Here is a 24,500-nt window from a genome sequence, read left to right as displayed (position 1 = left end):
TGTAATAATGTTGGTGACCTTCCGCTCATCCACCGTGTGTATTTATCATTTTCTGGGTATACAAGAATTGATAAATACCCTGGTGGTAATTGTTAGCTAAGTTCCTATATCACTGTGTTCAAAATACTAGACATCACAACATCACTGAAGACCCCTTTTCTTTGACATAAAAAGTACATACAGCTTTCACAGTCATATAGCCAACTGTTCAAAACCCCGTGGGAACTTGTCTCAAGAGATAGACACACATGTCCCTCAGACGCACTAAGAATTCAAATGATAGAATTGGTGGGAGTAGTCAGTCAACACACATAAGACAGACACGACCCATAGGGGAGCAAGGAAAGAAAATGCATGTTAAAAAGAACCCTCCGACCCCAAAGGGGGGAGGATTAGATAAGAAGGTATGGAAGAATGTGTTAATGAGTACAGGGCAGGGTCCCAGGCTTAGATATTATGAAATCTTACAGGGCCCTGAAGCATTTTATAAGATGATAAAGGAAGTTAGAAGACAGGCATGGAGAGAGGAATACGACAAGGATACTGAATTTTATTCCAAACACGTGCCTACAGAAAATGTGTCAGTTGCAACATCTGCATTACAGTCATTGATACCGTCCATATACATTCCCGACGACTGGACATGTACCAGCTGTCAAACGCAGAATGCAGAATATCGTGAGACTTGTTCTGACTGTCAGATGACTAACCCAAATAGCCCTACTTTCTATCCAACTATATATGTAGATGGAATACCTTATGCTACATATTGTCCAGCATCCACTATAGCTCCGTTAATTAATACAGTCTAGAAAAAAAATAAGGAAGGAGAAGATGAACATGACATTGAAGTACATGATCAAGCAGAAGGGAGGGAGGACAGGAATCAACAGCTCAGACTGATAATCCACAGCATCCACCACTATATGGTGGGAGTACATCATCATCTTCAAAACCTCAAAGCTTACACTCTCGCACACAATCTACTCCACACAAGGACCCCTGGAAATACCAGGATACACCCTAGTGAGCAGCTTGCCAGACCCAGTGCAACATCCCATGCCATTTTATAAAAGGATGCATCAAATACAGAAGGCACACTCTGCCTCATGGACAGATTTAGAAAGGCTCACTCAAATTGCAGCAGGATGTTCCCTTCGGCCAAGGATGCGACTAGCCCTTGAGCCTGACAACCTCCATGTAGAATGGCTTGAATCACGTGTATCCGGAGAATATTTCCTCCGTAAGCTTTACGTCTGGGCTAAGAACCGCCTGCCAGCCCAGACCCCACTCTCCAGGATGTCATGCAGGGGAAAGGAGAACCTGTGGATAGTTTCTTCCATCGATGTAATCAAAAGTTTCAGGATCTCAGATTTGAAATACAAGTTAATCAATTAGAAGAAACTTTTATACCCACCACTACCGAGCTCCAGACCCTGATAGGGTATTGGCATACTGAATCCACAATCCATGAAAGTACGTATACCCTTACAGTCCACAAAAATACCAGAGACAAGCGTAATCTGTTATGACCTGGTGGTAAGGAGCACCCGGTACGACCTGATAGTTAAACTCACACAGGACAAGCTCTGGGATGTGGGAGCTCTGCTGACCGCAGGCCCTAATCCTATCACAACAACTAGAAATAGCCGTGGAGCGTTCCTGACTCTCCCTAGACGCCTCTTCACAGCCTAAGAGCTAGCTAGCCCTAGAGATAGAAAATAAAGCCTACCTTGCCTCAGAGAAATTCCCCAAAGGAAAAGGCAGCCCCCACATATATTGACTGTGAGTAAAGATGTAAGTCATAAACGCAGAAATGAAACAGGTTTCAGCAAAGGGAGGCCAGACTTACTAAACAGACAGAGGATAGGAAAGGTATCTTTGCGGTCAGCACAAAAAACTACAAAAGACCACGCAGAGTGTGCATCCAGCTAGCAAGACAAAATCATGATAACCAGCTGGACAAGAAAACAATGAACAAATAATAACTATCAGGAACTTAGCTTCTGCTGGAGAAGACAGGTCACCAGAAAGATCCAAGACAACGGACAACGGTCAGGTCTATCAGCCTGAAACTTCTGCAGCACGCGTCGCAAATCAGGGGAGATGGCAGACAAAATTACCCCCTCTTTAAGAATACCCGCCGGCTCCGGAACACCCGGAGAGTCAGGCACAAAACTCCTTGACAGGGCATCAGCCTTCACATTCTTAGATCCGGGAAGGTATGAAACCACAAAATCAAAACGGGAGAAAAAGAGCGACCATCGAGCCTGTCTAGGATTCAACCGTTTGCAGACTCGAGATAAGTCAAATTCTTGTGATCCGTCAAGACCACCACGCGATGTTTAGCTCCTTCAAGCCAATGTTGCCACTCCTCGAATGCCTACTTCATGGCCAACAACTCTCGATTGCCAATATCATAATTGCGCTCAGCAGGTGAGAATTTTCTAGAAAAGAAGGCACATGGTTTCATCACCGAGCCATCAGAACTTCTTTGCGACAAAACAGCCCCTGCTCCAATCTCAGAAGCATCAACCTCGACCTGAAACGGGAGCGAAACATCTGGCTGGCACAACACAGGGGCAGAAGAAAAACGACGCTTCAACTCCTGAAAAGCCTCTACAGCCGCAGAGGACCAATTGACCACATCAGCACCTTTCTTGGTCAAATCAGTCAACGGTTTAGCAATACTAGAAAAATTAGCGATGAAGCGACGGTAAAAATTAGCAAAGCCCAGTAACTTCTGCAGGCTCTTCACAGATGTCGGCTGAGTCCAATCATAAATGGCCTGAACTTTAACAGGGTCCATCTCGATAGTAGAAGGGGAAAAAATGAAACCCAAAAATGAAACCTTCTGAACTCCAAAGAGACACTTTGACCCCTTCACAAACAAGGAATTCGCACCAAGGACCTGGAACACCATTCTGACCTGCGTCACATGAGACTCCCAATCATCCGAAAAGACCAAAATGTATACAATCATGAATCTATCCAGGTACTCTCGGAAGATGTCATGCATAAAGGACTGAAACACAGATGGAGCATTAGAAAGCCCGAATGGCATAACCAGGTACTCAAAATGGCCCTCGGGCGTATTAAATGCTGTTTTCCATTCATCGCCCTGTTTAATTCGCACAAGATTATACGCCCCTCGAAGATCAATCTTGGTGAACCAACTAGCCCCCTTAATCCGAGCAAACAAATCAGACAGCAGCGGCAAAGGATACTGAAATTTGACTGTGATCTTATTAAGAAGGCGGTAATCAATACAAGGCCTCAAAGAGCCATCCTTCTTGGCCACAAAAAAGAACCCTGCTCCCAATGGTGATGACGACGGGCGAATATGACCCTTCTCCAAGGATTCCTTTATATAACTCCGCATAGCGGCGTGCTCTGGCACAGAAATTAAACAGACGGCCCTTAGGAAACTTACTACCAGGAATCAAATTAATAGCACAATCGCAATCTCTATGAGGAGGCAGGGGACCAGATTTGGGCTCTTCAAATACATCCCGGTAATCTGATAAAAATCAGGGACTTCAGGAGTGGAAGGCGAAACTGACAACAATGGAACATCACCATGTACCCCCTGACAACCCCAGCCGGACACAGACATAGATCACCAATCCAACACTGGATTATGGACCTGTAGCCATGGCAACCCCAAAACGACCACATCATGCAGGTTATGCAACACCAAAAAGCGAATATCCTCCTGATGTGCAGGAGCCATGCACATGGTCAATTGAGTCCAGTACTGAGGCTTATTCTTGGCCAAAGGCGTAGCATCAATTCCTCTCAATGGAATAGGATACTGCAAGGGCTCCAAGAAAAAACCACAGCGTCTGGCAGACTCCAAGTCCATCAAATTCAGGGCAGCGCCTGAATCCACAAATGCCATAACAGAATAGGACGACAGAGAGCAAATCAGAGTAACGGACAAAAGAATTTTAGACTGTACCGTACCAATGGTGGCAGACCTAGCGAACCGCTTAGTGCGCTTAGGACAATCGGAGATAGCATGAGTGGATTCACCACAGTAAAAACACAGCCCATTCCGACGTCTGTGTTCTTGCCGTTCAGCTCTGGTCAAAGTCCTATCACACTGCATAGGCTCAGGCCTATGCTCAGAGAATACCGCCAGATGGTGCACAGCTTTGCGCTCACGCAAGCGCCGATCAATCTGAATGGCCAAGGGCAGACTCATTCAGACCAGCAGGCGTGGGAAATCCCACCATGACATCCTTAAGGGCTTCAGAAAGACCCTTTCTGAAAATTGCCGCCAGGGCACACTCATTCCACTGAGTAAGCACAGACCACTTTCTAAACTTCTGACAGTACACCTCCGCTTCATCCTGACCCTGACACAAAGCCAGCAAGATTTTCTCTGCCTGATCCACTGAATTTGGTTCATCATAAAGCAATCCAAGCGCCAGAAAAAACGCATCAACATCACGCAATGCAGGATCTCCTGGCGCAAGGGAAAATGCCCAGTCTTGAGGGTCACCATGCGATAAAGAAATAATGATTTTTACTTGTTGAACGGGGTCACCAGAGGAGGGGGGTTTCAAAGCTAGAAACAGTTCACAATTATTTTTGAAATTCAAGAACTTAGATCTATCCCCAGAAAATAAATCAGGAATAGGAATTCTAGGCTCTAACATAGGATTCTGAACCACAAAATCTTGAATGTTTTGTACCCTTGTAGTGAGATGATCCACACAAGAGGGCAGACCTTGAATGTCCATATCTACACCTGTGTCCTGAACCACCCAAAGGTTTAGGGGAAAAGAAAGACAAAACACAGTGCAAAGAAAAAAAATGGTCTCAGAGCTTCTCTTATCCCTCTATTGAGATGCATTAATACTTTGGGCCAGCTGTACTGTTATGACCTGGTGGTTAGGAGCACCCGGTACGACCTGATAAACTCACACAGGACAAGCTCTGGGATGTGGGAGCTCTGCTGACCGCAGGCCCTAATCCTATCACAACAACTAGAAATAGCCGTGGAGCGTTCCTGACTCTCCCTAGATGCCTCTTCACAGCCTAAGAGCTAGCTAGCCCTAGAGATAGAAAATAAAGCCTACCTTGCCTCAGAGAAATTCCCCAAAGGAAAAGGCAGCCCCCCACATATATTGACTGTGAGTAAAGATGTAAGTCACAAACGCAGAAATGAAACAGGTTTCAGCAAAGGGAGGCCAGACTTACTAAACAGACAGAGGATAGGAAAGGTATCTTTGCGGTCAGCACAAAAAACTACAAAAGACCACGCAGAGTGTGCAAAAAGACCTCCGCACCGACTAACGGTGCGTAGATGCCACTCTGCATCCCAGAGCTTCCAGCTAGCAAGACAAAATCATGATAACCAGCTGGACAAGAAAACAATGAACAAATAATAACTATCAGGAACTTAGCTTCTGCTGGAGAAGACAGGTCACCAGAAAGATCCAAGAGCGAACTGAACCAATGCAGGAACATTGACAGCTGGCATGGAGTAACGATCTGAGTGGAGTTAAATAGAGCAGCCAACCAAAGGATAAACCACGTCACCTGTGTAAGGAACCTCAGAAGCAGCAGCTTCACTCACAGCCACCAGAGGGAGTCCATGGACAGAACTCGCCGAAGTACCATTCACGACCACAGGAGGGAGTTCGACAACAGAATTCACAACAGTAATCAGGAACATTGACTTACCAGACCCAGACTTTCTCACGGACACAGTAGTGTCTTTTGTGGGGGTGGATGGTAACACACGGTACACTGTAAGGATCAGACCCCTACACAAAGGCCTACAACCTGCAGAGTATGCTGTCTCAATTGGTTGTCTCATCCACCTATCCTGTCAGTTTACTAGGATCAGATCTACTACCAAAACTCCAAGCCAGCATTCTGTTTCATAAGGACAAAACTGTCACTTTCACAGGGGCAGTCTGCGGAAGTGTACGGTCTCTTCCCTTTACAGGACACACCTGTAGATCATGTGGACATTGAACTGATGGCATTGATCCCAGACTCACTGCGGACACGAGGCCCGGAAGAAACTGGCAGACTCAAAGTCCAGCCTATGAAGATGGAACTGGAGTCAGGAGCCCTGCTGCCATGGAAACTGTAATGCCCACCTTCCATTTCGTAATCTGCCGCCATTATACAACAACTGGAAATATACCTGGAGCCCTGGAAGATGACACATCCCACTGAAGATAGGAAAGCAGCTGTTCAGCGCATACCTCTGGCAGCCAAGCCAACACAGCTACAGTCCTTCATTGGACTGGTTTCCTGCCATCCCTGGAGCCTTGATGCCTCTAAACATGTCTCAAGGACACTCTTTTCAGTTCAACCAAGGAAGCCATCAATGGGTTTGACATGCTAATCTGCACTCACATCTTCTCCTGCTCTAGGACTGCCAGACTATAACAAACTGTTCTGCCTGTTTTGTCATGGAGAAGCAAGCCATGCAACTGGAGTCCTGACACAGCTCCACAGAAGGAGACAATGCCCTCCTGGGTACTACTCTTAACAAAGTTGCCCGTGGGTGTCCCAACCTGCATGAGAACCGCATTGCAACCCACCTGTACTGGACAAGGCTTCTGACATCATTATGGGTCACCAGTTGAAGATCCTGGCCCATAGCACCTGTCTGCCATAGCACCTGCTACGTCTGCAATGCCCTATTCTGCTCAACGTCACTGTCTCCAGATGTGCTGTTCATAACCCAGCTACTCTCCTACCTCTGCCAAGGGGGGAGAGGGTGAAGATCACATCTCTGACACATCAGTGGAAGAGGTAGTCGACTCTGAAATGGCTCAACAGGATTGTCTCGCTGTCATGAGACAAGAAGACCTCTGGAAGATCCTGACCTGACGCTCTTTGTGGTTTGACCAAGGTATGCAGACCAAGAAGGCCGTTCGCACACTGGTATAGCAGTAGTTACAGAAGAAACCTGCTGCCAGTAAAACCGCTGCCTCCACCCAAAGGCAGGACTGCGGGCCTTGATAGAAGCATGCAACAGGTCCATTCAACACACAGCCACGACCAATCTGGAGGGAAAGAGACTTCATCATGGCTAATGGAACGCCGGTCAGAATCAGCCAAAGCCATACAAGAACAAATGGAGTCCTCGTTGATGTCTGGAAGAGTTGCGGTGGTAAAAGGTGAAGACGCACACACACTGGAGACACCTCAAGGGAAACGGTGGGCAGCAGACTAACTGAAGCAACAGCAAAAGAAGCAGCAATGATACTACTTGACACAGAAACATCTCATCTGTACTCTAATATGGATCCAGAAACGGAGGAAAAAGGGTTATCCCTGGAAAAAGATGTCCTAACATCCCAGAAGCAAGCATCCAAAGAAGAGAAGAACGTAGATCGAGCCACACCGGAGGAAAACACGCCTACAGATGAACAAGGGAAATTGAAGGCCTCGAACAAATGACCCTACATACTTACTGCTAGACAGGAAACAGTGGAGCTATAGCATAAGGAGTTTTAGTCTTTCCCTTAGGTTTCACATACGCATGCACACACACACACACTAGCAGGTCCTATAAACTCAACGCTATAAGATCCTACTAATATTCCCAGTTTAGGGTTATACCTTTTCTAACTACAGTTGTCTATATGCAGACTAAGTTTATTGTTAAATAAGGCATGTGAAATTTGTTCTCAAGTTCCATCCATCCCAGATCCTGAGGACCTAGAACGTGCCCACCAGATCCTGCCTGATGACTGATTCCTCATCACCAAGAGGTTCAACAGACGTACCCTCAAACCTAGAGATGACATCCCGTTCCAAGTCCTGTCTACTACCACAGCAGTCTATGGGTCCACGCTTCCCACTGCAAGGAGATGCCAGATCCAGAATCCAGTGGCGGCTGCCACTCTTCATCCGTCTGACACTTATCCTTCACCCAGTCCAAGGGATAGTCAGTCACCAAGGGGTAGTCACTGATGAGGAGGGTATAGTGACATTTTGGTATAATATCTCCACCCCAAGAGTAACATATTAATTTGACTATTGCCTCATAGTAGAATGCCCAGGCCCCATGACACAGTTTGACATATGGCTACACACACAATTCATCTGTGGCACCATTGCCGAAACAGGGGAAGGTTCAAACTGTGAGGATTGGTCACTTGTTGGGTGGTACACTGGTGAAAGTGACTGGGGATTTTTTTAACTGTATTAGCCTTAATTATCTACCCGCATAGCTACATGCCTTAAGAAAATGATGATGAGGACCATGGAAACCAAAGGGATGACGACCATACATGCCGATTTCAAAGATCCCCTAGATGAAAGAAGCTGCTGTGAAAACCATGAGAGGATCCACATCCCCCGGAATATGTCTGCCTGAAGGACACCAATGAGGGAAAGACCAGGATCTGACTTCCTCCTGTGCAAAGTCCGTTAGGAGGGGGTCCATCTACTAGAGATGGGCCGTCTCGTGTATACGGTGAAGATTAGTTAGGGTCCAGCATTTTGAGTCAGGTAGGCCGGGAGGACAGATCGATAGGCTCGACGAGATCAGAGTTTTGATTTTGCATATCTCCAAAGGGGGGACTGTTAAGGGGAGAATGTATGGCATATGAAGATATAATTAAATCAAACCTATATGGATGCTTTGCTTAACTTTAGACTCGTGTAGCTTTAAGGTTTTCTGATTCACAGTCATAAGACTAAATTCTGTTGATTACTCTGTACCAGGATGTACCAAGATCCGTGTAAATCCCCTAGTCTTATCGAGAGTAAATGTATCTGCACAAAGGTGAATTGATCCCCAATAAACCAAAGATAAGTAGAATGCGTGCATAGACAGATGTCAGCTTGACCCAAAGCAGCCATTAGGACGATAACGGTACAGAAATAGAATAAAAGCAATAATTATTAGAATAATGGTCCAATAATAATAAAGATAATAACATAGAACATGTTATGATCAAAGTGACTTGTGATAATTATTATGTTGGAAAGACCTATGATGTAATGTGAGACCAATAAAATCAGAAATCTTTGAGAGACAATTGCTTGCATTTGTGTCCTGATTTCTCTGGCCGTAATACCTCACATCCAATTTGGCAGCAGACAACTAAGATGAGAACACACGCATCCCGTGTGCCCTAACATGGGGGATCTATCATACTGTGACTGGGGGGATCATCTTACTGTGTAGAGTGGTTACAGTGGACATTATTCTGTGTGCGATGGCTGTGGTGGATATTATACTGTTTGGAGGTCTATGAGGTACATTCTACTATGTTGGGGGCTGTGGTGACATCCTACTGTATGGAATGATTATAGGGGACATCATACTGTATGGGGTCTGTGGGGTCCTCATATTGTATGGGAGGCTATGCTGGACATCACATTTTATAAAGGTGCCTGTGGTGGACATCATTCTGTGTGGGGGACTGTAGTGCCTCTCATCCTGTATAATGGGGGCTGTGGTAGATCCCATACTATATGGGAGGCTGTGATGACAATCAAACTATGTGGGGTGCTGTTTATGGGCAATCATATTGTGTGAGATAATCATAGTCTGTTGGGGTCATGAAAGGGGTATCACGGTGAGTGGGACCCCATGGGGCTTCAGTAGGGACAAAATAACTAAGTGCAAAATATTTCCTTCCCTGTTTCCTAAAATGTTGGGAGCTACGGTATGCTCTTCTTTGACTGCGCCGTGATAGGACCTTTTCTATAGCACTTGTTATTTCTATGAACGCCCCTCTTTAGGAGAATTATTACAATAAAGAGGCACTGAGGGTCATTATTATAAGTAGGCACAATGAGGGGATTGTAGTCATTTTAGGGAAAACAATGATATGTTTATTATTGTAAGGAGGTACAGGGTCATTATTATAAAAGGTCAAGGGGGAGCATTATTAACCCCTTCACCCTGAAGCCTGTTTTCAACTTCCTTACCAGCCCATTTTTTTCAATTCTGACCGCTGTCACTTTATGAGGTCATAAGTCTGAAAAGCTTCAACGGATCCTGGTGATTCTGAGATAGTTATCTCGTGACATATTGTACTTTATGATAGTGGTAAAATTTCTTCGATTTGACTTGCGTTTATTTGTGAAAAAAAACAGAAATTTGGTGAAAATTTGGAAAATTTTGCAATTTTTAAATTTTAGTTTTTATGCCCTTAAATTACAGAGTCATATCATGCAAAATAGTTAATAAATAACATTACCAACATGTCTGCTTTACATTAGCACAATTGTGGAAACATAATTTTTTTGTTAGGAAGTTATAAGGGTTAAAAGTTGACCAGCGATTTCTCATTTTTACAACAAAATTTGCAAAACCATTTTTTTAGGGACCACCTCACACTTGAAGTGACTTTGAAGGGCCTATATGACAGAAAATGCCCCAAAGTGACACCAATCTAAAAACTGCACCCCTCAAGGAACTCAAAACCACATTAAAAAAGTTTATTAACCCTTCAAGTGCTTCACAGGAATTTTTGTAATGTTTAAAAAAAATTGAACATTTAACTTTTTTTCACAAAATTTTTATTTCAGATCCAATTTGTTTTATTTTACCAAGGATAACAGGAGAAATTGGACCAAAAAAGTCGTATAATTTGTCCTGAGTGCGTCAATACCCCATATGTGGGGGTAAACCATTGTTTGGGCACATGGCAGAGCTCGGAAGGGAAGGAGCGCCATTTGACTTTTCAATGCTGAATTTGCTGGAATTGAGATCGGACACCATGTCACGTTTGGAGAGCCTCTGATGTGCCTAAACAGTGGAAACCCCCACAAGTGACACCATTTTGGAAAGAAGACCCCTAGGAAACTAACCTAGATGTGTGGTGAGCACTTTGAACCTCCAAGTGCTTCACAGAAGTTTATAATGTAGAGCCGTAAAAAAAATCATATTTTTTTCACAAAAAATGATCTTTTCGCCCCCAATTTTTTATTTTTACAAGGGTAATAGGACAAATTGGACCCCAAAAGTTGTTGTTCAATTTATCCTGAGTACGCTGATACCCAATTTATGGGGGTAAACCACTGTTTGGGCGCATGGCAGAGCTCGGAAAGGAAGGAGCGCCGTTTGACTCTTCAATGCAAAATTGGCTGGAATTGAGATCGGAACCCATGTCGCATTTGGAGAGCCCCTGATGTGCCTAAACAGTGGAAACTCCCCACAAGTGACCCGATTTTGGAAAGAAGACCCCCTAAGGAACTAAACTAGATGTGTGGTGAGCACTTTGAACCCCCAATTGTTTCACTAAAGTTTAGAATGTAGAGCCGTAAAAATTAAAAAATCATTTTTTTTCCACAAAATGATCTTTTAGCCCACAATTTTTTATTTTCCCAATGGTAACAGGAGAAATTGGACCCCAAAAGTTGTTGTCCAATTTGTCCTGAGTAAGCTGACACCCCATATGTGGAGGGGAACCACCGTTTGGGCACATGGCAGAGCTCAGAAGGGAAGGAGCACTGTTTTGGAATGCAGACTTTGATGGAATGGTCTGCGGGCATTTGCAGAGCCCCTGATGTACCTAAACAGTAGAAACTCCCACAAGTGACCCCATATTGGAAACTATACCTCCCAAGGAACGTATCTAGATGTGTTGTGAGAACTTTGAACCCCCAAGTGTTTCGCTAAAGTTTATAACGCAGAGTCGTGAAAATAAAACATATATTTTTTTCCACGAAAATGATATTTTAGCCCCCAAATTTTTATTTTCCCAAGGGTAACAGGAGAAATTGGACCCCAAAAGTTGTTGTCCAATTTGTCCTAAGTACGCTGATAGACCATATGTGGGGGAGAAACACTGTTTGGGCGCACAGCAGAGCTCGGAAGAGAAGGAGCGCCGTTTGGAATGCAGACTTAGATGGATTGGTCTGCAGGCGTCACGTTGCATTTGCAGAGCCCCTGATGTACCTAAACAGTAGAAACCTTCCACAAGTGACCCCATATTGGAAACTAGACCCCCCAAGGAACTTATCTAGATGTGTTGTGAGAACTTTGAACCCCCAAGCGTTTCACTACAATTTATAACACAGAGCCGTGAAAATAAAAAATATTTTTTTTCCACAAAAATTATTTTTTAGCCCCCGGTTTTGTATTTTCCCAAGGGTAACAGGAGAAATTGGACCCCAAAAGTTGTTGTCCAATTTGTCCCGAGTACGCTGATACCCCAAATGTTGGGGTAAACCTCTGTTTGGGCGCACGGAAGAGCTTGGAAGGGAAGGAGCACTGTTTTACTTTTTCAAAGCAGAATTGGCTGGAATTGAGATCGGACGCCATGTTGCGTTTGGAGAGCCCCTGATGTGCCTAAACAGTGGAAATCCCCCCAATTCTAACTCCAACCCTAACCCCATCGCACTCCTAAACCTAATCCCAACCATAACCCTAACCACACCCCTAACCCAAACACACCCCTAACCCTAATCCCAACCCTAACCATAACCCTGACCACACCCCTAATCCTAATACCAGCCTTAATCTCAACCCTATCCATAGCCCTAACCACACCCCAACCCTGACACACCCCTAACCCTAATCCCAACCCTAACCCCAACCGTAAACATAATCCAAACCCTAACTGTAGCCCCAACCCTAACCCTAACTTTAGCCTCAACCCTAACCCTAGCATTAGTCCCAGCCCTAACCCTAACGTTAGCCCCAATCCTAACTTTAGCCCCAACCCTAATGCTAACTTTAGCCCCAACCCTAACCCTAACTTTAGCCCCAACCCTAACCCCAACGTCAGCTCCAACCCTAACCCTAATGCGAAAATGGAAATAAATACATTTTTTTTATTTTATTATTTTTCCCTAACTAAGGGGGTGATGAAGGGGGTTTGATTTACTTTTATAGCGGGTTTTTTTAGCAGATTTTTATGATTATCAGCTGTCACAAGCTAGACGCTTTTTATTGCAAAAAATAATTTTTTGCATCACCACATTTTGAGAGCTATAATTTATCCATATTTTGGCCCAAAGAGTCATGTGAAGTCTTGTTTTTTGTGGGACGAGTTGACGTTTTTATTGGTACCATTTTCGGGCACATGACATTTTTTGATCGCTTTTTATTCCGATTTTTGGGAGGCAGAATGAACAAAAACCAGCAATTCCTGAATTTCTTTTAGGGGGGGGCGTTTATACCGGTATACGTGTGGTAAAATTTACAAAGCAGCTTTATTCTTCGGGTTAGTATGACTACAGCGATACCTCATTTATATCTTTTTTTATGTTTTGGTGCTTTTACACAATAAAAACTATTTTATATAAAAAATAATTGGTTTTGATTTGGCTTTATTCTGAGAGCTATAACTTTTTTATTTCTCTGCTTATGATGCTGTATGGCAGCTTTTTTTTGCGGGACAAGATGACATTTTCAGCGGTACCATGGTTATTTATATCTGTCTTTTTTATCACATTTTATTGCACTTTTTGTTTGGCATTATGATAAAGCATTTTTTTTCCCTCGTTTTTTATTTTTTGTGGTGTTCACTGAAGGGGTTAACTAGTGGGATAGTTTTATAGAGCGGGTCGTTACGGATGCAGCGATACCAAATATGTGTACTTTTATTGTTTTTTTTTTATTTACATAAATGGATTTATTGGAAAATATTTATTTATTTTTTTCTTTATATGGGGATATTTTTTTTTTACTTTATAACATTGTCCCAGGGTGGGACATCACTATATTTCATCAGATCGCTGATCTGACACTTTGCATAGCACTGTGTCAGATCGGCGATCTGACAGGCAGTGCAGGGGGCTTTCTGGCGCCTACTCTGAGCAGGCGCCGGCAAGCCATCTCAGTGAAGGACACGGAAGAAGCCCAACGACCATTTTGGATCCGGGGACTCCTTCCAGAACACTGGAACAACGCGATCGCATCGCGTTGTTCCGGTGGGAGAGCGCAGGGAGCCCCCGTCCCTGCGCGATGCCCCTCTATGTCGCGGTCACTACTGAAAGCAGCATCAGAGGGGTTAAATGCCGACGATTGGCACTAGTGCGACATACAGGTGACACCCGCACGCAATCGTCGCGGTGCTCACTGTGAGACCGCGCGATCCTGCCGCCGTACTAGTACTGTGGTTTGTGGGAATTCAGCTCCCGTAGAGCAGTACTAGTATGGCGCATGTCGGGAAGGGGTTAAAGGAGGCACAGGGGAATTATTATAGGGTATGACAAATTGTGGCTTGTGTAGAGTTGGTAGAATGTGAGGAGGGTCCTGGAAAATCAGTAAAGTGAAGATGTGTGTGTGTGTGTTACATCTTACAGGGACGAGCTATGGATGGAATGGGAGGTCACTGTGGTCTGGACCGAACGCAAAGGAAAAGGGAAAATGAATGACAACAATCAACGAGAATGTCACTGGTTAAATCCTGGACAATACACACATACAGCTCTGGCAAAATTTAAGAGACCAATGCAAAATTTTCAGTTTCTCTTATTTTTCTCTTTATAGGTATATTTTTGAGTAAAATGTAAATTGTTCTTTTATTCTATAAACTTCTGACAACATGCCTCCGAATTTCCAAGCAATAAATTTTGTATTTTTTTCTGACAAAGAAAAATGGTCAAAATTAAAAAAAAACACAGTACTTTCAGACCTCAAATAACGCAAAGAAAACTAGTTCATGATCATTTAGCAACAACAATACTAATGTTTTACCTCAGGAAGAGTTCAGAAATCAATATTTTGTGGAATAACCATGATTTTTAATCACAGCTTTCATGCGTCTTGGCATGCTTTCCACCAGTCTTTCACACTGCTCATGGCGCAAAAATGTAAGCAGTTCTTCTTTCTTTGATGGCTTGTGACTATCCATCTTCCTCTTGATTACATTCCAGAGGTTTTCAATTGGGTTCAGGTCTGGAGATTGGGCTGCCCGTGATAGGATTTTAATGTGGTGGTTTCTTCATTTTTACCAGAGCTGTAGGTGTCTTGTATTTTACAGTCACATATGGAGTATTCTCACATTCAGCAGAAATTGTGTGATAAATTTTGATGCCATATTTACCCATTTCCCTGTGTGAATATGTATAATTTGGAGCTAAAGCAAAATTTTTGTGGCAAAAATTTAATTTTTTTCTTCACTGCCCAATGGTATAAAATGATGTGACACACCCATGGTGTCAATATGATCACTGCACCCTTAGATTGAGAGTTGCAGTTTGTAAAATGTGGTCACTTATGGTCACTTATTGAGGGTTCTGCTGTTCTTGCACCTTAGGGGCTCTTCCAGTGGGTCATAGCACCCGCCAACAAAATCTGCACTAGAATATGGCTCTCCTTCCCTTCTGAGCTTTCTATTTACTCAGCCAAATGTTATATAATTCTGTGAATTGCCTGAAGGTTAAAAATGCTCAATATACCCCTAGATAAATTCCTTAAGATTCCAAAAAGGTCACTTATGGGGGTTTCTGCTGTTGTGGCATCCGCAATCTATTCCAGCCAAAATTGTGCTCCTTCCTTCCGAGCCCTGCCGTGTGCCCAAACATTAGCTTTCCACCACATATGGGCTATCAGTGTACTCAGTAGAAATTGCAAATTGTATGGTCCATTTTCTCCTGTTACCTTTTTTAAATTGAAACATTTCGGGGGGAAAAAAAACAATATTTTTGTGGAAAAAATGTATTTGTCAATTTTCACAGCCCAATGTGCCCACCACACCTCTAGATAAGTTCCCTCAGCAGTGAAGTTTTCAAAATGGGTTCATGTGTGGGTGTTTCCACTATTTAAGCACATCAGGGGCACTGCAAACACGGCATGGAAACCTCTATCAATCCCAGCCAATTCTACATTCCAAAAGTCAAATGGTGCTCCTTCTCTTCCGAGCCCTGTCAAACAGTAGTTCTCTACCACATATTGGGTACGCAGGAGAAATTGTCCAATTTCTCCTGTTACCCTTCAGAAAATACAAAATTTGGAGCTAATTCAACAATTTTATGGGGAAAAAGTAACATTTTCATTATTTTCCTCCACATCGCTTTAATTGTAGTGAATTTGTTATGAGCACTTTGAAGGGTACAGTTTTTAAAATGGTGTCACTTTTGGGTATTTTATGTCATATAGCCCCCCCAAGTCACTTCAAATGTGATGTGGTGCCTAAAAAATAGTTTTATAAATTTTCTACGAAAATTGAGAAATTGCTTATCAACTTTTAACCCTTTTAACTTCCTAACAAAAATAAATGTTTCAAAAATGATGCTGATGTAAAGTACACATGTGGGAAATGTTATTTATTAACTATTTTGTCTGATAAACCATCTAGTTTAAGAGCATAAAAATGAAAACTTTGAAAATTACTAAACATTTTGCCCAAATTCTGATATTTTAACAAATAAATGCTAAAAATGTCAGCCTAAATTTACCACTACTATGAAGTGCAATGTGTTGCTAAAAAACAATCTCAGAATCAGTGGGATCTGTTACTGTATTACAGAGTTGTTACCTCTTAAAGTGACAGGTCGGAATTGTAAAATTTAGCCTGGTCAGGAAGGTGTGTTATATATGATGTATGCAGTTTATCTACAGTATACTGAATACATGTTTGCTGTTATTTTTCATTACTATGCAACCTATATACTGTGTGGATTATTTGTTTAGTCCTACGTTTACACACCACATGTAATCTCACACTACCTCTATTACAATGACACGTAGCTCATGGCTAGCTCTACCACCAGTAAAGGAAGTGATGGAATGTTAGACTGATCACATGAAAGTGCAGATTTTCCAGAGATGTCATTAGCACCATGAATCGTTGATTAATTGATCACTGAAAAAGATAGTTTGATAGGTAGATACAGTGGGTACAGAAAGTATTCATAACCCTTTAATTTTTTCCCTTTGTTTCATTGCAGCCATTTGATAAATTCCAAAAAGTTCCTTTTTTCTCATTAATGTACACTCTGCACCCAATTCTTGACTGAAAAAATCATAAATGTTGAAATTTTTGCAAATTTATTAAAAAAGAAAAGATTAAATATCACATGGTCATAAGTATTCAGACCCTTTGCTCAGTAGTGAGTAGAAGCACCCTTTTGAGCTAGTACACCCATGAGTCTTCTTGGGAATGATGCTACAAGTTTTTCACACCTGGATTTGAGGATCCTCTGCCATTCTTCCTTGCAGATCCTCTCCAGCTCCATCAGGTTGGATGTTGAACGTTGGTGGACAGCCATTTTCAGGTCTCTCCAGAGATGCTCAGTTGGGTTTAGGTCAGGGCCCTGGCTGGGCTAGTTAAGAATGGTCACAGAGTTGTTCTGAAGCCACTCCTTTGTTCTTTAGCTATGTGCTTAGGGTCACTGTCTTGTTGGAAGGTGAACCTTCGGCCAAGTCTGAGGTACAAAGCACTCTGGAAGAGTTTTTCATCCAGGATATCTCTGTACTTGGCCGCATTCATGTTTCCTTCAATGACGACCAGTCGTCCTGTCCCTGCAGCTGAAAAACACCCCCATAGCATGATGCTGCCACCACCATGTTTCACTGTTGGGATTGTATTGGGCAGGTGATGAGCAGAGTCTAATTTTCTCCACACATACTGCATAGAATTATCACCAAAAAGGTCTATCTTCATCTCGTCAGACCAGGGAATCTTATTCCTCATAGTCTGGGAGTCCTTTGTGTGTTTTTAGCAAACTCTATGTAGGCTTTCATATGTCTTGCACTGAAGAGAGGCTTCTGTCAGAACACTCTGCCATAAAGGCCCAACTAGTGGATGGCTGCAGTAATAGTTGACTTTGTAAAACTTTCTTCCACATCCCTACTGCATCTCTGGTGCTCAGACAGTGATCTTTGGGGTTCCTCTTTACCTCTCACACCAAGGCTCTTCTCCCACAATTGTTCAGATTGGCTGGACGGCCAGGTCTAGGAAGACTTCTGGTGGTCCCAAACTGCTTCCATTTAAGGATTATGGAGACCACTGTGCTCTTAGGAACCTTGAGTACTGCAGAAATTCTTTTTTAACCTTGGCCACATCTGTGCCTTGCCACAATTCTGTCACTGAGCTCCTTGGCTAATTCCTTTGACCTCACGATTCTCATTTGGTCTGACATACACTGTGAGCTGTGAGGTCTTATATAGACAGGTGTATGCCTTTCCAAATCAAGTCCTATCAGTTTAATTAAACACAGCTGGACTCCAATGAAGGAGTAGAACCATCACAAGGAGGATCACAAGGAAACGGACAGTATGTGACTTAAACATGAGTGTCTGAGCAAAGGGTCTGAATACCTATGACCATGTGATATTTCAGTTTTTCTTTTTTTTTAAATTTGCAAAAATTTCTACTTTTGTTTTTCAGTTAATATGCAGAATGTACATTAATGTGAAAAAATGAACTTTTTTGAATTTACAAAATGGCTGCAATGAAACAAAGAGTGAAAAATGTAAAAGGGTCTGAATACTTTCCGTGCCCACTGTAGATAGATAGATAAATAGATAGATAGATAGATAGATAGATAGATACTTACCAAACAAGCGTTGATGAAAAAGAAACTTCCCAGCGACCAATCCAACTATGATGGCAATAAGCCAAAGGATGACTTTTAAAAAGTTCCAACCTCCTCCGGGGTATTTAGTCATGATGAATGAAAAGCAGTTCCCAACAACAATGACGTTGGCTTCTGTTTGGCTATGAGACACAGGGTCTTCAGCAAATATTAAGAAATTAAAAAATGTCACCAAGTAGGCAATAACTATCCGTGACCACGGGTGCTGGAAATAATAACGGAAGTCTTTAGCCATCCTTGAAATCTTCTGTATTGTCCTGAAATATAAAATAATTACTTTTTAGTACACTAAATCTGACATGGTAACAGCACACATTGATGGGAATTCTCTACTTGCTGAGTGACCTGAATGAGAAGCGCTGACACAGATTACTTATATTGTCTTCACTACAGTCACCAAAAATAGCTTGTAGCCTCCGCAGGAAGAAATGAACTGTTCCCATAAATTTAATGTCCTTCTAACTATTCCAAATATTAGTAAATAACCTACAGTCATGGTCGAAAGTGTTGGCACCCTTGAAATTGTCCCAGAAAATTAAACACCATAATTTTCGGATTATAAGATGTACCGTATGTACTCGAGTATAAGCCGACCTGAGTATAAGCCGACCCCCCTAATTTTGCCACAAAAAACTGGGAAAACGTAATGACTCGAGTATAAGCCTAGGGTGGGAAAAGCAGCAGCTACCGGTAAATGTCAAAAGTAAAAATAGTTACCAATAAAAGTAAAATTAATTGAGACATCAGTGGGTTAAGTGTTTTTGAACATTCATATTGAATCAGGAGCCCCATATAGTGCTCCATACAGTTCATGATGGGCCCCATAAGATGCTCCATATTAAAATATGCCCCATATAATCCTGCATAAAGGTTAATAATGGCCCCATAAGATGCTTCATAGACACATTTGCCCAATATAATGCTGCACAAATGTTGATTATGGCCCCATAAGATGCTCCATAAAGATATCTGCCCCATATAGTGCTGCACAAATGTTGATTATGGCCCCATACAGACACTTGCCCCATATAGTGCTGCACAAACGTTATGGCCCCATATAGTGCTGCACAAATGTTATGGCCCCATATAGTGCTGCACAAACGTTATGGCCCCATATAGTGCTGCACAAACATTATGGCCCCATATAGTGCTGCACAAACGTTATGGCCCCATACAGTGCTGCACAAACGTTATGGCCCCATACAGACACTTGCCCCATATAGTGCTGCAAAAACGTTGATTATGCTCCATACAAACACTTGCCCCATTTGCTGTTGCTGCGATAAGAAAATAAAAAAATCACATACTCACCTCTCGTCGCTCAGGCCCCCGGCACTTTCAATATTCACCTGACTTCGTTCCGGCGCCGCTCCATCTTCAGCGTCTTCTGCACTGACGTTCAGGCAGAGGGTGCGCACTAACCATGTCACTGTGCCCTCTGACCTGAGCATCACTGCAGAAGACGCTGAAGACGGAGTGGCACCGGAACGAGGAGCAGGTGAATATCGCGCAGCGCTGCGCTCCCCGTTATACTCACCTGCTCCTGGCGCTGTGCAGTCCCTGCTTCCCCGCAGCTTCTTCCTGTACTGAGCGGTCACCGTTACCGCTCATTACAGTAATGAATATGCGGCTCCACCTCTATGGGAGGTGGAGCAGCATATTCATTACTGTAATGAGCGGTACCATGTGACCGCTCACTACAGGAAGAAGCCGGGGAAGCCAGGGACCTGCAGGGACCGTGCCAGGAGCAGGTGAGTATAATTAGACAGCCCCCGCTCCCCCTCCCCTGCCGACCCCTGGGTATGACTCGAGTATAAGCCGAGAGGGGGACTTTCAGCCCCAAAAAATGGGCTGAAAATCTCGGCTTATACTCGAGTATATATGGTACTTTTTTTCCTCAAAATTTGGGGAGAAAGTGTGGATGCCTTTTATAATCCGAATGTAGCTTACTGGGGGTGGCAGCTGCGGTGGAGCGGGATCACAGGATGCTAGGTTGCTGCTGCAGGAAGTTTGCGGTGGCAGGAGTGAGGAGACCATTTTCTTGATGTCCACCGCACTGAAAGCAATAGGAAGTGGACTCCATCAACTTTTTTTTTTTTTAAAGCCCGCCGAACACCCCTCCTTCCAGCCCGGGACCCACAGAATCACCACACTCCTGCTACCACAGACAGCATTCTGCAGCAGTAACCTGGCCTCAAAATCAGACTAGTGAAGGGATAGAAGGAAATATTGAGCAATAGGATCTTATCTGGGTATAAAGAGATAAATTCCAATCAAGTTTACTCACCAGACCCAGCCCTTACAAAGGCTTAAAGAAACTTAAGCTGCTACAGATCCACCAGTCTCCCCGTGACCACACCAAAGATAAAAAAAAAATGGGGTATAGATATATATAGGTATGCATATTTCATGTGTTATCCTTATGAAGGAGCCGTGGTGCTCCGATATGCGTTTAAATAAAGCCACTTTTCATTGGATTACTCAACTGGACTTCTAATTTTAAGAACGACGCAGAGAATAATCCATCTCTATATCCCAGAAAATCAGACTATAAGGCTGCCGTCACACTTGCAGTATTTGGTCAGTATTTTACATCAGTATTTGTAAGCCAAAACCAGGAGTGGAACAAACAGAGGAAAAGTATAATAGAAACATATGCACCACTTCTGCATTTATCACCCACTCCTGGTTTTGGCTTACAAATACTGAGGTAAAATACTGACCAAATACTGCTAGTGTGACGGCAGCCTAAGACGCACTAGCATTTTATTTTTTTAAAAAATCCTATTTTCTACTCCAAAATTATTTAGTTAAATAATTTAAAAAAAAGCGTGAGAACCCCTCTATTCTTGATAACTAGCCGTGCTGAAGCTGACAGCTGGGGGATGCAGCCCCCAGCTGTGAGTTTTGTCTGGTTGGTTATTAAAATTAGGGGGGAACCCACGCTGTTTTTTTTTTTTAATTATTTATTTATAGCGCACGAGCGGCAGATGAAAACCCCCATCCGCTGCTCCTGCTGTCACAGTAATTAGCGTTAGCAGGTGTCAGATGATGGGAGCAGTAGTCCCATCAGCTGACACCAGTGATCGGAGGTGAGTTCAAGCCTCCGATCACAGCTGAGAACTACCTGCTGTCTTCTGACAGTGTGGGAGCCGCGGCTCTCTGACTGGCGGGGAGTATCTCCCCGCCGATCAGAAGCGATGTTTGCTGCGCTGTTGTACATATGACAGCGTGTCAAACACTGTAGTGTCGGACCCTCCATTGAAGTGAATGGGGTTCGCTCTGCTAGATGACAGGCTGCATGGACGCATCATGCAGCCTGCCATCTAGAGGTATCAGAGCAGAGTGTGACATCACATCCGTCCGGCTCTCCTTGACTTTTCTGCAGCAAATACGCTGCAAGAAATGTCAACCTTGCGTATTTGCAGCGTTTTTTCACCATCCATTCAAGTAAATGGGTGGAAAACGCTGGAAAAACGCTGAAAGAAGTGACATGCCCTATGTCAAAAAAACACTGCAAAGCACAAAATACTGATCACACAAAAACCAAATGTGTGTGCATGAGATTTCTGAAATCTCATAGGCTTTACTGGTACAGTAAAAAGCAGCTGAAAATCTGCATAAAAAACGCCCTGTGTGAACTTACCCTTAGGCACAAAACCCCCCAAAATGCGCTAGACAAAATTGTTGCCACCTTTCCAAAATTATAGTAAAACAACTTTATTTTAAGCTTGTGATGTGCGTTCAAACTCACCTGTAGTAAGTAACAGGCGTGAACAATATGAAAATCACATTTGAAACCAAATAGGAGAGAAGTTGACTCAATCTTTGCATTGTGTGTCTGTGTGTGCTACACTAAGCATGGAGAACGGAAACAGGAGAAGAGAACTGTCTAAAGACTTGAGAAACAAAATTGTTGAACAATATCAACAATCTCAAGGTAACAAGTCCATATCCACAGATTTTGATGTTCCTTTGTCCATGGTGCCCAACATAATCAAGAAATTTACAACCCATGGCACTGTAGCTAATCTCCCTGGATGTGGACGTCAGATAAAAATTGATCGGGGGCGTGGCCTAGCACTCAATGTGAGCGGACGGCTCCTGTGACCTCTACGCTGCATTGCTTCATTTATACTGTTCAAAGTTCCTCCGGGGTGATGATAACGATCGTGCTGGTGGAGGTGGGGAGCGGAGGCAGACCCCCGACACGCTGTGCTGTGCTGACCTGAGGCCATGGTGAGGGGACGCCAGCAGGAAGCGAGGACAGGAGATAGGGGCCGAGCTGAAGATGGTTCCGGGAGCATGGAGGCAGCTGAGAAGGCAGACGCTGCAAATGCCTCCTACGCACGGAGATGTTGTGAATTCCGCTCTTGGGCTCCCTCCGGTGGTTGTGGGTGGCACTTTTGTGGGTTCTGCTCTTGGGCTCCCTCTTGTGGTTTCTAGTGGTGTGGCTGCTCCTTGGAGTTAGCTGTCTTCAGCTGCTTCCACTGATCGTCTCTGCTCTGCTATTTATGTCTGCTCTGTCCTTCAGCTGGTGCCACTTGTAAATGGTTCCTGGTTGGATTCACATCTCTTTGGATTTCCCTGTTATCTTGACCAGTTCAGCTAAGCTAAGTTTTTGCTTGCTCTTTTCTGTTCAGAGATTGTGGACTTATCCGTTCTGTGTTTTCTATGTTTATCCAGTGTTATCAGTATGAATTAATTCTGTCTTGCTGGAAGCTCTGGGAAGCAGATTTACCCTCCACACCTTTAGTCAGGTGTGGAGATTTTTAGTAAACTCTGCGTGGATTTTTGTAGAGTTTTAATAATGACCGCACAGTATCCTTTCCTGTCCTATCTATCAAGCTAGACTGGCCTCCTATGCTAAAATCTGATTTCATTTCTGCGTGTTATTTTCCCCTCCTCTCACCGTCAATATTTGTGGGGGGCTATCTTTCCTTTGGAGATTTTCTCTGAGGCAAGATAGGTTTCCTGTTTCCATCTTTAGGGGAAGTTAGATCTTAGGCTGTGCCGAGGGGTCTAGGGAGCGTCAGGTACCCCCCACGGCTATTTTTAGTTGCGCTGCTAGGTTCAGGGTTTGCGGTCAGTACAGATACCACCTCCTTCAGAGCTTGTCTCATGTTGTTCCTAAACCACCAGATCATAACAGTACAAGTGGCCAAAAATGAATTAAATGCATCTCAAAAGAAGGAAAAGAAAGTTCTGAACCATTTTTTTTTTCTGTGCTTTGGTTTGTCTTTTTTTTTTTCTCTTGATATCTGGGTGGTTCAGGATATATGTTTTGGCATGGATTTTCAGGGTTTGTTTTCTCGTGTGGATCAACTTGCTGCAAGAGTACAGAATATCCAGGACTATGTTGTCCAGACTCCAGCTTTAGAGCCCAGAATTCCTACTCCTGATTTGTTTTTTGGGGACAGATCCAAGTTTTTGAACTTTAAAAATAACTGCAAATTGTTTTTTGCTTTGAAACCCCGTTCTTCTGGTGATCCCATTCAGCAGGTGAAAATCATCATATCCTTGCTGCGTGGTGATCCTCAAGACTGGGCTTTTTCTCTTGAAACAGGGGATCCGGCATTATTGAATGTAGATGCATTTTTTCAAGCGCTCGGATTATTGTATGACGAACCTAATTCTGTGGATCATGCAGAAAAAGCCCTGTTGGCCTTGTGTCAAGGTCAGGAAGCGGCAGAATTATACTGCCAGAAATTTAGAAAATGGTCTGTGCTCACTAATTGGAATGAAGAGGCTCTGGCTGCTATTTTCAGAAAAGGTCTTTCTGAAACCCTTAAAGATGTTATGGTGGGCTTTCCTACGCCTGCCGGTTTGAGCGAATCTATGTCTCTAGCCATTCAGATTGATCGGCGTCTGCGCGAGCGCAAAGCTGTGCACCATATGGCAGTATCCTCTGAGCATAGTCCTGAACCTATGCAATGTGATAGGATTTTGACTAGAATAGAACGGCAGGAATTCAGACGTCAGAATAGGCTGTGTTTTTACTGTGGTGATTC

The 24,500-nt window shown here is 43.4% G+C and overlaps 1 protein-coding gene across 1 annotated transcript in view; it reads right to left on the bottom strand.

The window, feature by feature from the left end:
• Window positions 1-24,500, bottom strand: part of TMEM117 (transmembrane protein 117) — a 629,598-nt gene that overhangs the window by 566,824 nt on the left and 38,274 nt on the right. The window contains exon 2 of the mRNA XM_069764733.1: window positions 18,451-18,746. Within this exon, the coding sequence (XP_069620834.1) occupies window positions 18,451-18,724 (274 nt within the window). The 5' untranslated portion in view covers window positions 18,725-18,746. The remainder of the gene's footprint in view (window positions 1-18,450; window positions 18,747-24,500) is intronic.

Source organism: Ranitomeya imitator, chromosome 4 (genome assembly GCF_032444005.1).
Source record: "Ranitomeya imitator isolate aRanImi1 chromosome 4, aRanImi1.pri, whole genome shotgun sequence".
Classification (NCBI taxonomy): Eukaryota; Metazoa; Chordata; class Amphibia; order Anura; family Dendrobatidae; genus Ranitomeya; species Ranitomeya imitator.
This window is presented reverse-complemented; position numbering and strand designations above follow the sequence as displayed.